Raw genomic sequence first — 12,024 nt, 5'->3', positions numbered from 1 at the left:
CACCAATATATTTTGAACTGAAAGAGGTGCTACCTCATCCAGAAGTAGGGAATAGGGAAAGAAAACAGATCTCTATCAAGTTTTATAAATAGAAAGTCAGAGTCTTCATTACTATGCAGTTCAAATGTTATTCCAGGCAGTCCTTCAACTGTTCTAAGCAGTTACATATGCAAGGTATTGTACACTTGTTGACTACTCTGTGAGGCAAGGCATGTTGTGCTTATAGTGCCATATCAGTGAATGTGATCTGTTTGAAACTGTGCCACATGCACTGCCTCATCAGTGTTCATGGGCAGCCCCATTATGTGGGGTGTGTCAAACAGCAATTGTTCACATATCAGTGGGAAACCTGGTATGCATCTTTCTCATAAGCGAATATGTAGGTATTCAGTGGACATCCTGGAACACAACACTATTGTTCTGTTATTTCCATACAACCAACATGGGGTAAGTGGGTTGCTGTGACACAGTGAACCCTCCTGCTACTAAGTTTGTTATTCCTGAGAAAAATAAAGCTCTAAGCCCACCCAGAAAGAGAGGGATTTGTGCAGACAGTCAGTGCAGACCATGATGGGTACACTTGTGAGGGCTTGTAGAACCCATGTAGAATATGATCCTGTATCAGCTAAAAAGCTATTGTTATATTTATATGTATCAGTGCCATAATAAATACTTAGCTATTGTGCTAAGGATATAAGTTGTTCCATGTAAAGTAGTCTTAAGGTTTTGCCCTTGCATTTCACCTTCATTTGTCTTTAATTCTTTTTTTTTTTTCCCCCCCCATTATGTCTAAACACTACTCTCAGCATGAACTGATACAGTCTAGGGCATCCATTTTATTGCAGAGTTAGAAGATGAAGTATTCTGCCAGGGGACAGTGACAAATTCAATATTTAACTGTCTATATGGCTATTCTTCCAATTGACTCGGTGATCATAGTTACAGGCTTTTGATAAATGTTATTTTCAACACTGTATTACTGACTAGTAAGAGAGACATCAGGATATAAACATTATTTCAGTAAACATGTGCCAGGAAGCATGACACGCATCCGTTCCAATCTGTAGATGTGTTCTATCAGGTGTCTAGTGAGACATAAATATTACAGCCAGTGAACGGCTACAGTAATTACTGTAATTTTGACACTCAGAGTTCTCCCAAATATGCAAGTACTCTGGCACATGGGATTGTAGCATGTTTCTACATGTACAGGGTACAGTAGTGGAAACATGATGCATGACCCCATTATTACTGCAAGTGCCTCAAACTCATGATTTCCACTGGCAACTAATCACATGCAGACTCATAAGATCTGGTATTATAGCAGAGCTAGGTATCCAGTAGCTATGAAAATTTATCCTGGTTAAGTCTATAGCTGGATGTTATATTAATAGCTGATAAAGAGCTGGAAAAATAGCATATTTGCAGCTATTTTGGTGAAGAAAATAATCTGTCTCCTCCCCTTCACCTGGTTACAAATTGCATAGTATGATTGCCTGCCACCAACCCTTGCTGTTAAGAGACCTTGCTGCTAGTAAATGAGAAGTATTACTGATATTGCACCAAGTAATGATCCAAGAATTTAATGCATGGTTAAAATGCTACTCTTTTATTCTAAGAGCTTTTTCCCCCACCCTTGTCATCATAATCATCTTGCTGTGCAATTCATGGAACAAAAGGATGAAACAGATCCTTAATTTTCATGTTTTCCACATCCTAGAATCATCTACAGTAATCTCACTGTAACACTTTTTCAGTTGTGTTGTGCACTTAGAGATGAAAACCTTTTAATGTCAGATGCCGTATTCATTCACTATGAATGCACAAAACATACAATTTCTGGATAGAATTTTTGTCTGTTGAGTCTTATATTTTAAATTAGATGAGATCTTACTGGCTGTTTCCAAGATTAGTTTGCTTTTCCTAAATCTACAAGTGGAACAAGTATCTTCAGCATTCCTCTCATTCTTAGAAAGTAATTGGATTTTGGAAGGCACCTCTTGAGGTCATCAAATCCAACTCACAAAGCAGGGTCAAGTACAACATTATCCAGGGCTACATCCAGTTAGATTTAGAATATATCAAGGATGGGAGGTCCCCAGGCAACCTATTCCAGAGTTTGACTGCCTTCCACAGGAAAAGAGTTTCACATGCTTCAATTGAAATATTCATATATTGATTTGTGCCTTTTACTGAGCACTACTGAGAAGAGCCTACCTAACTCTGCATCTTCTACTCTGCTTCCTATCAGATGTTTATTCACAAACACCCACCCCTGCCTTCCTAAGGCTACTCACACCAGCTCTCCCACCTCTTCTCATACGACAGAAGTTCCACACCCTTAATCATCTGTGTGTCCTGTCGTTGGATTCTCTCCTGTATGTTGGTGTCGTTGCTGTTCTGGAAAGCCCAGAACTGAAGCCAGCGCTCCACGTATGCCTCATCAGTGCTGAGTAGATGTGAAGGGTTCTCTCTCTCTCTCTCCACCTGCTGGTAGTTCTCTTATGCAGCTTTAGTATGCTGTTGGCCTTCATCGCCACAAGGATGCACTGCTGGCTCATATTGAATGTGCTGTCCAGTGGGACTCTATTTCCTTTAACGCAAGTTTTCCTTTCCCAGATGGTCCCAGCACGTACAGAGGCCTGGAATTATTCATCCCTGGATGCAGCACTTGGCACTTACTTTTGAAGAACTTCAAGGGACTCCTTTCTGACCATTTCTTTAGCCTGTTAAAGATCCCCTGATTTTATTATTATTATTTTTTTAATCAATAACTTTTTTTTTTTTTTTTTTTTAAATCACCTGCAAAATTATATGGGCACCATTGGTAACCAGCCTCCAGCAGAAGGTTTTCAATGCTGATCACAACTCTTTAAGTGCAGCAGCTCAGGCAGCTTTCAGTCTACCTCCCTGACCACTGATCTAAGCCATACTTCTTCAGTTTGCCCATGATGATGTTATGGAACAATTGGTAAAATGAAGATCAACGATATTATCTGCTCTTCTCTCATCCACCATGAAAGTGGTTTCTTCATAGAAGGCTGTCAGGTTAGCCAGGCACTGTTTCCCTTTCATGAATCAATGCTAGCCATTCTAGAGTATTTTTGCCTCCTAGTGCATTTGCAAATTATTTCCAGGACTGCTGGTTGTACCCAGTTTCCAAGGATAAAGATGGGAATGATTAGCCTGTGTTTTATTCCAATCCTCCTTCTTACCTTTTTAGGGATAGAAATTACATTTGTTTCCTTCCAGTCCTCAAGAATCTTCCCCCAACATCTGTGACTTTCCAAAGATGTTGAATAGTGGTCTTGTAGTGACATCAGCTAGCTCCCTCAGCGCTCGTATTCCCAGACCCCAAAAACCTTTGTATGTCTAATCAGTTAAATGCTCCTTAACCTTATCATTTCAAGTGATAGAGAAATGAATTAGCACTAATTCCTAGACAAAGGTAACTTACAGGAAAAAAAAAAAAAAAAAATGAAGAGAAATTAAAAAATGGAAGTTCTGCTTTGACAGTTCTATGGATTTCCATGAGACAAGAGCTGTGAGGGCAGTTGCAGCAATTAGACAGATCAGTACAATGGGAAAGGTACTGCAACAAAGATGCAATGACAAAAAAGCCACCATGAGAGAAAGGTGCCATAAAGGAAGGAAAGAAAAAAAGATCACTCACCCGTATCAGAAGACACTGGGCTTGCAAGTGAAAGCTTCACCAAGGGGGAATCTCCTACTAGAGATCCTTCCCCAGTGGCAGCCAGCCCTTAAATGAGGTCTAAGAGAGGTGCAGCCAGGTTCCATCCCTTCCTGTCACGCAGCTGAATTGCCTTCACCTGTGCTCCCAGGGCTGACTGGTCCTTTCCCCAGGTGCTCAATCAGTGGTTCTTAGTGGACTTAACATCTCCCATACAGTAGCAAACTTCCATTATTAGACCAACTGGAGAGAAAAATAAGCAGAAAACTTTCTGTGGAATTATTAATAGCAAAATATAGTTTTATTCTCTGCTGAATCACAGATAAAACTTAGGGAGAAAGTAAAATCTCTATTTATTACTAAAAAGCCTGGAGATTTCTTCAGTACGTTCTCTGTAGAAAATTCCAGCGCGTTTGAAGTACCTGAAGAGTTTACACAGGGATAGTATGATTTTCTGAGGATTTTGAAAGGCATGAGATTCTACGCTCTCTTTTTAAAATGTAATTACTGCTATGTGGTAAATTTACCTATAAATTATCAACTACCATGTTCTGAAATTTTAATGCCATAAGCTTTAGAAATATATTCTGCACCAAGATGAGTGTAGAAGAAACTGACCTCATTACATACCAGGAAGAAGTCTCCCCTTGGGAGGGTGCAGTTGGTGCCTCCATTATTACTTGCTAGCTGGTGAGATCAGCAACCACTATTTGGTAATTTGCTGAAACAGACCCTCAATTTGTGTTAGACAGGAAAATGAAGACCTTTGCTGTACGGAGATTTTGCAATACAGTGGAAAACACACCAGATAAACGTTGTATAATCTTACAGCACTAAAAACAGAATTAGCACTTGCTCAAATTAAAAAAAAAAAAGAAAAAAAAGTTCTAGTGGTAACCATCACAGGTGCAAAAATAAGGCTTCAAACAGCTCCTCTGCCAGGTGCTTTGGATGTACTAATTTAGGGGTTTGGTTGCACTGTTCGAATAGTTTTTCTGATTGCTGTGCTGGGGATGTTTTGCTGTTGCTTTTACTTTTTCTCATGGAACTAACTGAGTCTTCTTTACTTCAGAATGATTGAAGTTAGCTCATGTGGGACTTGCTGGTAAGGAATGTTTTTGTTGCTTACTACAGCAAGTGTGAATATTGTGTTCCAGGAATATGTTAAAATTTCTGGTTGCAGAAGGTGATATTAATATAATTATTGGCCACTTAAATGTATTAATTTGGAGTCTTTTGTACAAGTTAAATTCGTAGGGGTTTTACATTCGCTTTTTCTATTTCCTTAAAAGTGGGTTTGATGTTATTTGTCTAGTTGCTATTTGTAAGTCAGAGAATGATGATGCTTTTTAATTCCAATTAATTTTGATGTGCTTCTGAATTATAGTCTTAAGACTTTTTTATAATCTGTAGCGCATTTGAGCTTGGAATAACACCTGGGTCTGAGGCCTCTAAATGAAAGAAAATGGGGCTTCTAAAGCATGAAGATTTTGTTTATGATGGGATTTCTGCTGTTACATACTTGGAGCCTCTGATCCTGGAAGTCTTTCAATAGCTTTTCCATTCTTAACTCTTCCGTTCCAAAGCAAAAGTTGACTCTCAGTGTTTAAACACGTGATCCCTAATGGCTCCAGTCAAAACCATAAAGGCAGCATGATGCTTGTTTTGTCTTTTTAAAGCAAGAAATGTCAACTTGTTATCAGTGCTTTGATTTTTTGGGGGCTGGCAATTTTGTGTGAGCTGGAATAATAATTGCATTCTGGAAACATGCCTTGGTTTTCATAATGTAGTCTGTAGTTCAGTTACAAATACACGTCTGGTCTGAAAGCAAACAAATTCCTTCCATAAAGGAAAACATTTTGAAGGAAATAATTTGATTGCTTCTTTCCACGCCCTATTCTTCATTTAGCTGTTCTATGATAGAGACACTGGAGAACACCAGCAACACGATGAATTTGTTCCTCTGTGGATAAATAACCTGTGGGAAATTAGGAAGTGCTGGTAAAAACACAAATATGTCTCATTTTCGTTTCTCTTTTCCCTTCTTCCCATGTCCCAGAAAGTTTTGCTTTTATCACATGGTTTGCCTTCAGGTTTAGATCTTCAGTAAGGAATATCTCTTCTGCCCTCAAGGGGTTTCTGCTGTGTGGTTTGTCTGCTTTGGGAGAAGGTTGGTGGTCTCGTTTCATTGAAGGGAGAGAAAGATTTACCAGGCAGTGTATTGTCCTGTAAGAAAACGTTGCCTGTGTAATTCTAAAAATGGCAAGGAGTTTAACTTCTAACCACGAGGAAATACTGCTTGAGGGAGTTAAGAAAGCAGATAGTGCTGTTAAGTTGGGTGATTTTTGTGGTGTTAAATTACTTGGTATTGTAGGAATAACAAACTGTACAGGAGGAGAGGGGACGTGATAGTGAGAATGGTAGATGTGACATGTAGAAATGTAAAGCTGTATATAAACACACCGCTGCATTTTCTTTAAATAATAAAGTTTCTGCTGGTCAACCAGGTAGCAATTCTCAGCAATTCATGTTTCATTTTGTAATAGTGTGACTCAGCGGAAGCAGGCAGAACCTTAGAAATTTAGAGCAAGCTTTGTGAATGGGCATCACAGGACAAAGCACAAAGGCCTTTTAGTGTGAGAGATGACAGATTGTTCTCCCCGTCTGATTTTTATTCCTACAGGGTTTAGCGTGAAGATGGGGGCGGAGGGGAAAGGAGGATGTGTACAATCTGATATGTTAGGCAAGGAATTAAAGCATAGTGCTGGTGTGCTGGTGCTTTCAGGACATAGGGGACACGTAGGGGGGCATGAAGGGGGTGGAAGTGAACAAGAGGACTTCGGCAGCTGTGGTCCAGATGGGCCTGGGCACTATGTGGGAACAAAGCAAATTTAAGGGGAAGAACTTGGCAGTATTCTGTACCTAACATACAGGATTAAATATGGATGTGAAAGAGGGAAGGCAGTGTTTTGCAAAACAAGCATACTGACTGAATGCACAGGACCTGCAACAGCTTACTTTGAATCAGTAATGCCTCGTCTTACATTTAGGTGCTTATTACCACGTGTTTGGCCAGCTCTGGTGTCTTTATTGGTCTTGCTCTTAAACACAGCGCTCAGGCCTGAAAAGTCCAACAAAATGGAGAAGTTTGAATTGATAACTGAGGTACTAGAAAGATGTAGGGGAAAAAAAATCATATTTCTGAACCACCCGTGGAGCACAAATAAAGTGCTGAGGTGCTTTATTTTCAAGTGACTGGAAGAAGGTTAAGGATCGCGTTCCGCCCGGCTCGCGATCCTCGGTGGGGGGAAGCTGCAGCGCTGGTCGAGGTGGGGCAGCCGCGCACGTGGCGCCGTGCTGCAGCCAGGTGGCGCCCTCGTCCCGCGCTGCGGCTGCCGACCCGAAGGCGCTGGGGGGCGCTGCCGGACGCCGCTCGCACTGCGCGGTTCAAGGTCGGGGCTGTGTAAACGGCCGCACAAAGGCTCCTTTCAGAGCCCGGCATGCCGCAGCCCGCACAATCCCCCATTCAGCCGCTGGTCCCGGCGGAGGAGCGGGGGGGTGCGAACCGGGCGTGCGCGACCCTCGATCCGAGAAAGCGGGGAAACACCGGGAGCCGCTTCGGATGGCTGTCGAAGAGGGGCTGGCGAAGGCGGAAGACGACCGCCACAAAGGCGGCTTTCTCTCGCGGCTCGGCCGGGGCTGCGCTGTGCTGGCGGCACCGGGGAGGCACGCGCCGCCCGGCCGAGAGCGGCGCAAAGCAGCGCTGCACTCTCGCGGATCCGCAGCCGCGCGCCCGGCTGTCCTCCCGTCCCCTCCGTGCCCCGCCCACCCGCCCGCTTTGCATACTAGCCGCCCAGCTCGGCTTCCAGTGGCGGAGACGATCCCCGTCGGCGCCGCCGATTGGTGCCTCTCCCCTCAGCTCGTTTGCATGCGGCCGTGCGGGGCGCCCGGCGGAGGCGCGGCGGAGAAGTTGAGTCGGAGCCGCCGCAAGTGTCCCGCCGAGCGGCTCGCGCACAGCCCGCCTCGCGCCCGCTCCGGGGCCTCGCGAACAGCCCGGTCCGCCGCCGCCCCTCCGTCCGCCGCCGCCGGCCGCTCTGGGACGGAAGATGGCCGAGCGCAGCCGGCCCGCGGCATGGAGGTAGCCGGCCCTCGGCGGAGCCGGCGTGCCGAGGGAGCTCCCGCCCGCTACGCCGCTGCTCGGCCGGCGGCTCCGGGTCGCTGAGCGCAGGAGGGATCCGCTCCGGCCTCACCTTTCGCGCGCCTCGCGTTTGGCCCGCCCGACTTTCCTATGGCTGGGATATACAGCTCTACTCTGAAGACCCTGGAGGATCTGACTCTGGACTCTGGTTATGGGGCAGGGGATTCCTGCAGGTCCCTCAGCCTCTCCTCGTCCAAGTCCAACTCCCAAGCCTTCACCTCTTCTCAGCACAGGGGCAACTGGTGGTACTACTCGGGCTCCATGAACAGTCGGAATAACAGCTGGGATACGGTGAACACGGTGCTGCCGGAGGACCCCGAGGTCGCCGATATCTTTTCCAAGTGCCCGAGGCTGCCGGATCTGGAGGAGTACCCTTGGAGCGATGAAGACATCGGAAGAATACTCCGAAAGGCGAAGGGGGACGGGAGCGGCCGGCCCTTCTCCGTCGAGGCCGTCCGGCGGCTCTCCCAGCTGCTGAGACGCGCTCTGATCCGCGTCTCCAGGGAGGCCCAGCGCCTGAGCGTCATGCACTCCAAGTGCACCCGCTTCGAGGTGCAGAGCGCCGTCAAGCTCATCCAGAGCTGGGCGCTGGCCGAGAGCTGCGTGCTGGCCGCCGTCAGGGCGCTCTCCCTCTACAGCATGAGCGCCGGGGACGGGCTGAGGAAGGGCAAATCGGCCAGGTGCGGGCTGACCTTCTCGGTGGGGAGGTTCTTCAGGTGGATGGTGGACACCAGGATCTCGGTCAGGATCCACGAATACGCGGCCATCTCCTTGACCGCTTGCATGGAGAACCTGGTAGAAGAGATCAAGGGCAGGGTTCTGGCGAGTCAGAGCCCGGACGGCGGTGGAGGGGAGATCTCGGCTGAAATCCTGGAGATGGTGATCAACAACGATGCTGAGCTCTGGGGAGTGCTGCAGCCGTACGAGCACCTCATCTGTGGGAAGAACGCTAACGGTAAGGGCCAGCCTTCATCTCAGCAAATGTCACGTTAAAATAGATGCTTTCCATGGGCTTGGGTTTTTTTAGGTTGTTTTTTGTTTGTTTGTTTTGCTTTTCATCAGAATTGTGCCCAGATAGCGTCCTGTGCACACACAAAGTGGATGTCTACCAGACTGGAATGACACCGCTTTCTTAGGGCATACCAGTTTATATGAGGTGCGGAGGTGGTGGGAAGCCAAGCCCTGCTGACTTAACAGATGTCTTCTGACTTTCTACCAGCTGCTGCTGGGAGTGTTCCTGCTCAAACTGGCATGTGAGCGTTGCTTCTTGGCGCTCAGAGGGTGAAATGTGCGTTGCGAGATGCTCTTCTGAAAAATACAGTCAGTGTTTTGAACAAAGTTTACTTTGGTCTCCTGCCAATGTGTAATAAGTCACACTGACAATTTCGCAGTTTCGTCTTAAAGATGCTGTTCCCACATACAGCCTGGAGAGGGAAAACAACATTGAGGTCTTTTTTTCCTTTGCGGTAGTGAAATTTAGTTTCTGAACAGAAATGTCTAACTGCTTCTCACTTAGACTTGCTTCTTGCTCCCCAGAAGTCTGTGTTATAATTGCACTCATGTCATAAACGAGCTTGAGCTTGGCTTGCCAAAATGAGTATGTGGGATGGTGCCTTGGTAATGAGAATAACATAGCATTAAGGTACGTCTGTAACTTGTTCAGAAAGCAGTTGGTGGTTTTTTGTTTTTTGGTTTTTTTTTTGAACAGTTGAGGAAATAACCAGACAGAGGAATGTTGACCTCCACTTAAAACAATGAGGAGCAATTTGAAAGGCTTAAGTCTTGACAGTTCTGTTGAGAACCTGTACTGTTTGTTTTGCATCGTCACATTGAGGAGCACCATATTTTTTTTTTGTGGAAAATTTAGAGAAACATTTAATTTGGACAAGTAGTCTATCCACACACAGTTTCATGGCCTTTGCTGGCCTCATTGTTACAATCAGGCGTTCCACACAGAATACCTTCCTGTTTTAACTGTGTATAAAACCAAGTGTCTAGATCCTCTGCAAAAGGTAATCTCACGGCAAGAGACAAGGAGCAGATTTTCTGAGGAACAGAGATACATCGGGTGAATGTTGCTAATGAAATACTTTAAAAGGGAAAGGTTGGCTCCCTTGACTTCTGCTCTGTGGGTGCATTGACAGCCCACTGCTACTTGGTGTCCAAACAGTAACAGTGATTCACATCCATAGTGCAGAGGCGCAGTGCTGCAGCATCTCCACATCAGGTCAGCCTGCTTCATTCTTGCTTTGTAGGAGGATGGCTGCTCACAAACCCTCTCATGTGCTCTATCTGCACTCTGTCCAGTGATTATACTACTAAATGCATGTGAAATAAATTCCAGGAGCCTGGGCTGTGCTCCTGGTGCTGGTACAATATGTAACCATATCAGACAGGCAGACATCTAGTTTTTGAACTACGAATTCTTTGCTACAAGTCTATAAAGGTATGGGGATGTCTTGTCTTCTGCCAAAATGTTTATCATAATCCTGTGGGAGTATTTGTCTCCAGGTACAAAAATAGGACTCAGTTCCCTCTCTTGTTCATTGTAAGGTAGAATAAAATATTGTGATTCTATTTGTGCACTCGAGATGTTCTGAGTTCAGTGCTTCTGTCTATTTCTGTGTGTAAAAGGAAGTCAGTCCTTTGCAGAGATTTTTTTCTTATATTTTTTTTCCCTCCTTCTTAAGAGAGATCTTTCTTGGAAAAAGGGCAGTGAATGCTTGGAAGCTGGTGCTCAATGAAAGTTGGAGTGACTGTGCAGGGAATGCTTATAAATATTCAAAACAGCAAATGGTCAGTTACGATAACACTTGTGTAGTGCAATACCAAGCAGTCATTGGCCGTGGGGGGGTTGGCTTCTCTCTTTGTTGCTCTTGTCTTTCAGATCAATTCTGTCAATAATTGAATGCATTTTTTTTTTTTAAGTCTGAAAATTGAATGAAGTGCATATGAAGGTACACTGTGATTTCCTGTGACAGTCTGTCACAAGTATTTCACCTGACACAAGTCAGTGAATCTTCTAAATGGCTTTCCTTGCAATTGTAAGGTCACACTGTGGATGCAAAAAGCTTGAAATACCTTGCTTATTCTTTCTCCCCATAGGAATTGTAAATTACTAGTATTCACATCGCTCTCCACAGCACTCTCAAATGATTTTGTCCTTAATTTACATCTGAGGTAGATCTAGTGGTAAAATAACTGGATTTCTTCCAGAGTAAGGAACAGTCTTCACTGCTTTACTGTTGTCTTGGTTTCTTTTTACAGTAAGAACATTTTAATGGAGTACTTGTAAATTCCAAACTTGGCACAGGTTTGTTGGGTTTTGTCTTATAGTACTGAGTTTGATGCTAGAGATAAAAAGCTCTTAGAGGTTAAGTTCCAACTCCAGTCAAGCATTGCAATCTCTGTATGAAATCCTTGGCAGTGTACTATGCAGAAGATTGCACTGGATTATCATAATGGACCTTTATGGCATTAAGATCTATTGAATACGGTTTTCATTATTAGATCAGGATAGCATGCTTCCTTGGAGTCTAAGAAACAGTAAGTGAACACATGAATCTTTCTAAGTTCCTGAGAGACTGGTATTTAGACCTGTTCTCCTTCTGCAGCTAATCTCCCATCAAATAAAGTAGTCCAGTAGGTATTCTTATGGCTTTGGAGGCTGGAAGCTTAGTGTTTATTATAACAAACATTTTAATTAACACCTGGTGTGTGAAGAGTGAAGCTTAAAGCTCTCTAGATGCTTAAGGGGGATTTCAGTTTTATTTTTAAATAAACAATAATCTATGGTTTGTTTATTTATTTGTTTTACCCTCTCTATGAAGCTGTTCTTTAATCAACAATCCGTAGTATCTGTGAGGCAGTTTCTGTTTCTGTGAGTTCTGTCCTTGAAGCAGGAATGCCACCTGAGCTTGTGGGCTCTGTGGTGCTCCCTGGGTATGTTAACACGTCCCAGGGCTAAGTGTTCTTGGAGTCTGGGTGGGATGTTGCAAAATAATGCAGTGCAAGTTGGAAGAAAAGTGAAATATCTTTAAAGGCAACAGAAGTGATTAGCAGCTGCTGAACAGCATTGCAACTGGAATGTTTTTTGTTGGTTCTTTTTTTTTTCCAAGTCTCATAACTTGGCATA

General features: G+C 44.4%; 1 protein-coding gene across 1 annotated transcript in view; it reads left to right on the top strand.

Moving 5' to 3' along the window:
- Positions 1–7,904: 7,904 nt before the first annotated feature.
- Positions 7,905–12,024, top strand: part of ABTB2 (ankyrin repeat and BTB domain containing 2) — a 133,836-nt gene continuing 129,716 nt past the window's right edge. The window contains exon 1 of the mRNA XM_042813340.1: positions 7,905–8,844. Within this exon, the coding sequence (XP_042669274.1) occupies positions 7,980–8,844 (865 nt within the window). The 5' untranslated portion in view covers positions 7,905–7,979. The remainder of the gene's footprint in view (positions 8,845–12,024) is intronic.

This window comes from Centrocercus urophasianus, unplaced genomic scaffold, assembly GCF_019232065.1.
Source record: "Centrocercus urophasianus isolate 14NV4802_14NV808 unplaced genomic scaffold, USGS_Curo_1.0 seq_14, whole genome shotgun sequence".
Classification (NCBI taxonomy): domain Eukaryota; kingdom Metazoa; phylum Chordata; class Aves; order Galliformes; family Phasianidae; genus Centrocercus; species Centrocercus urophasianus.
Note: the sequence above shows the minus strand (reverse complement) of the source record. Positions and strands in the feature narration are given on the sequence as shown.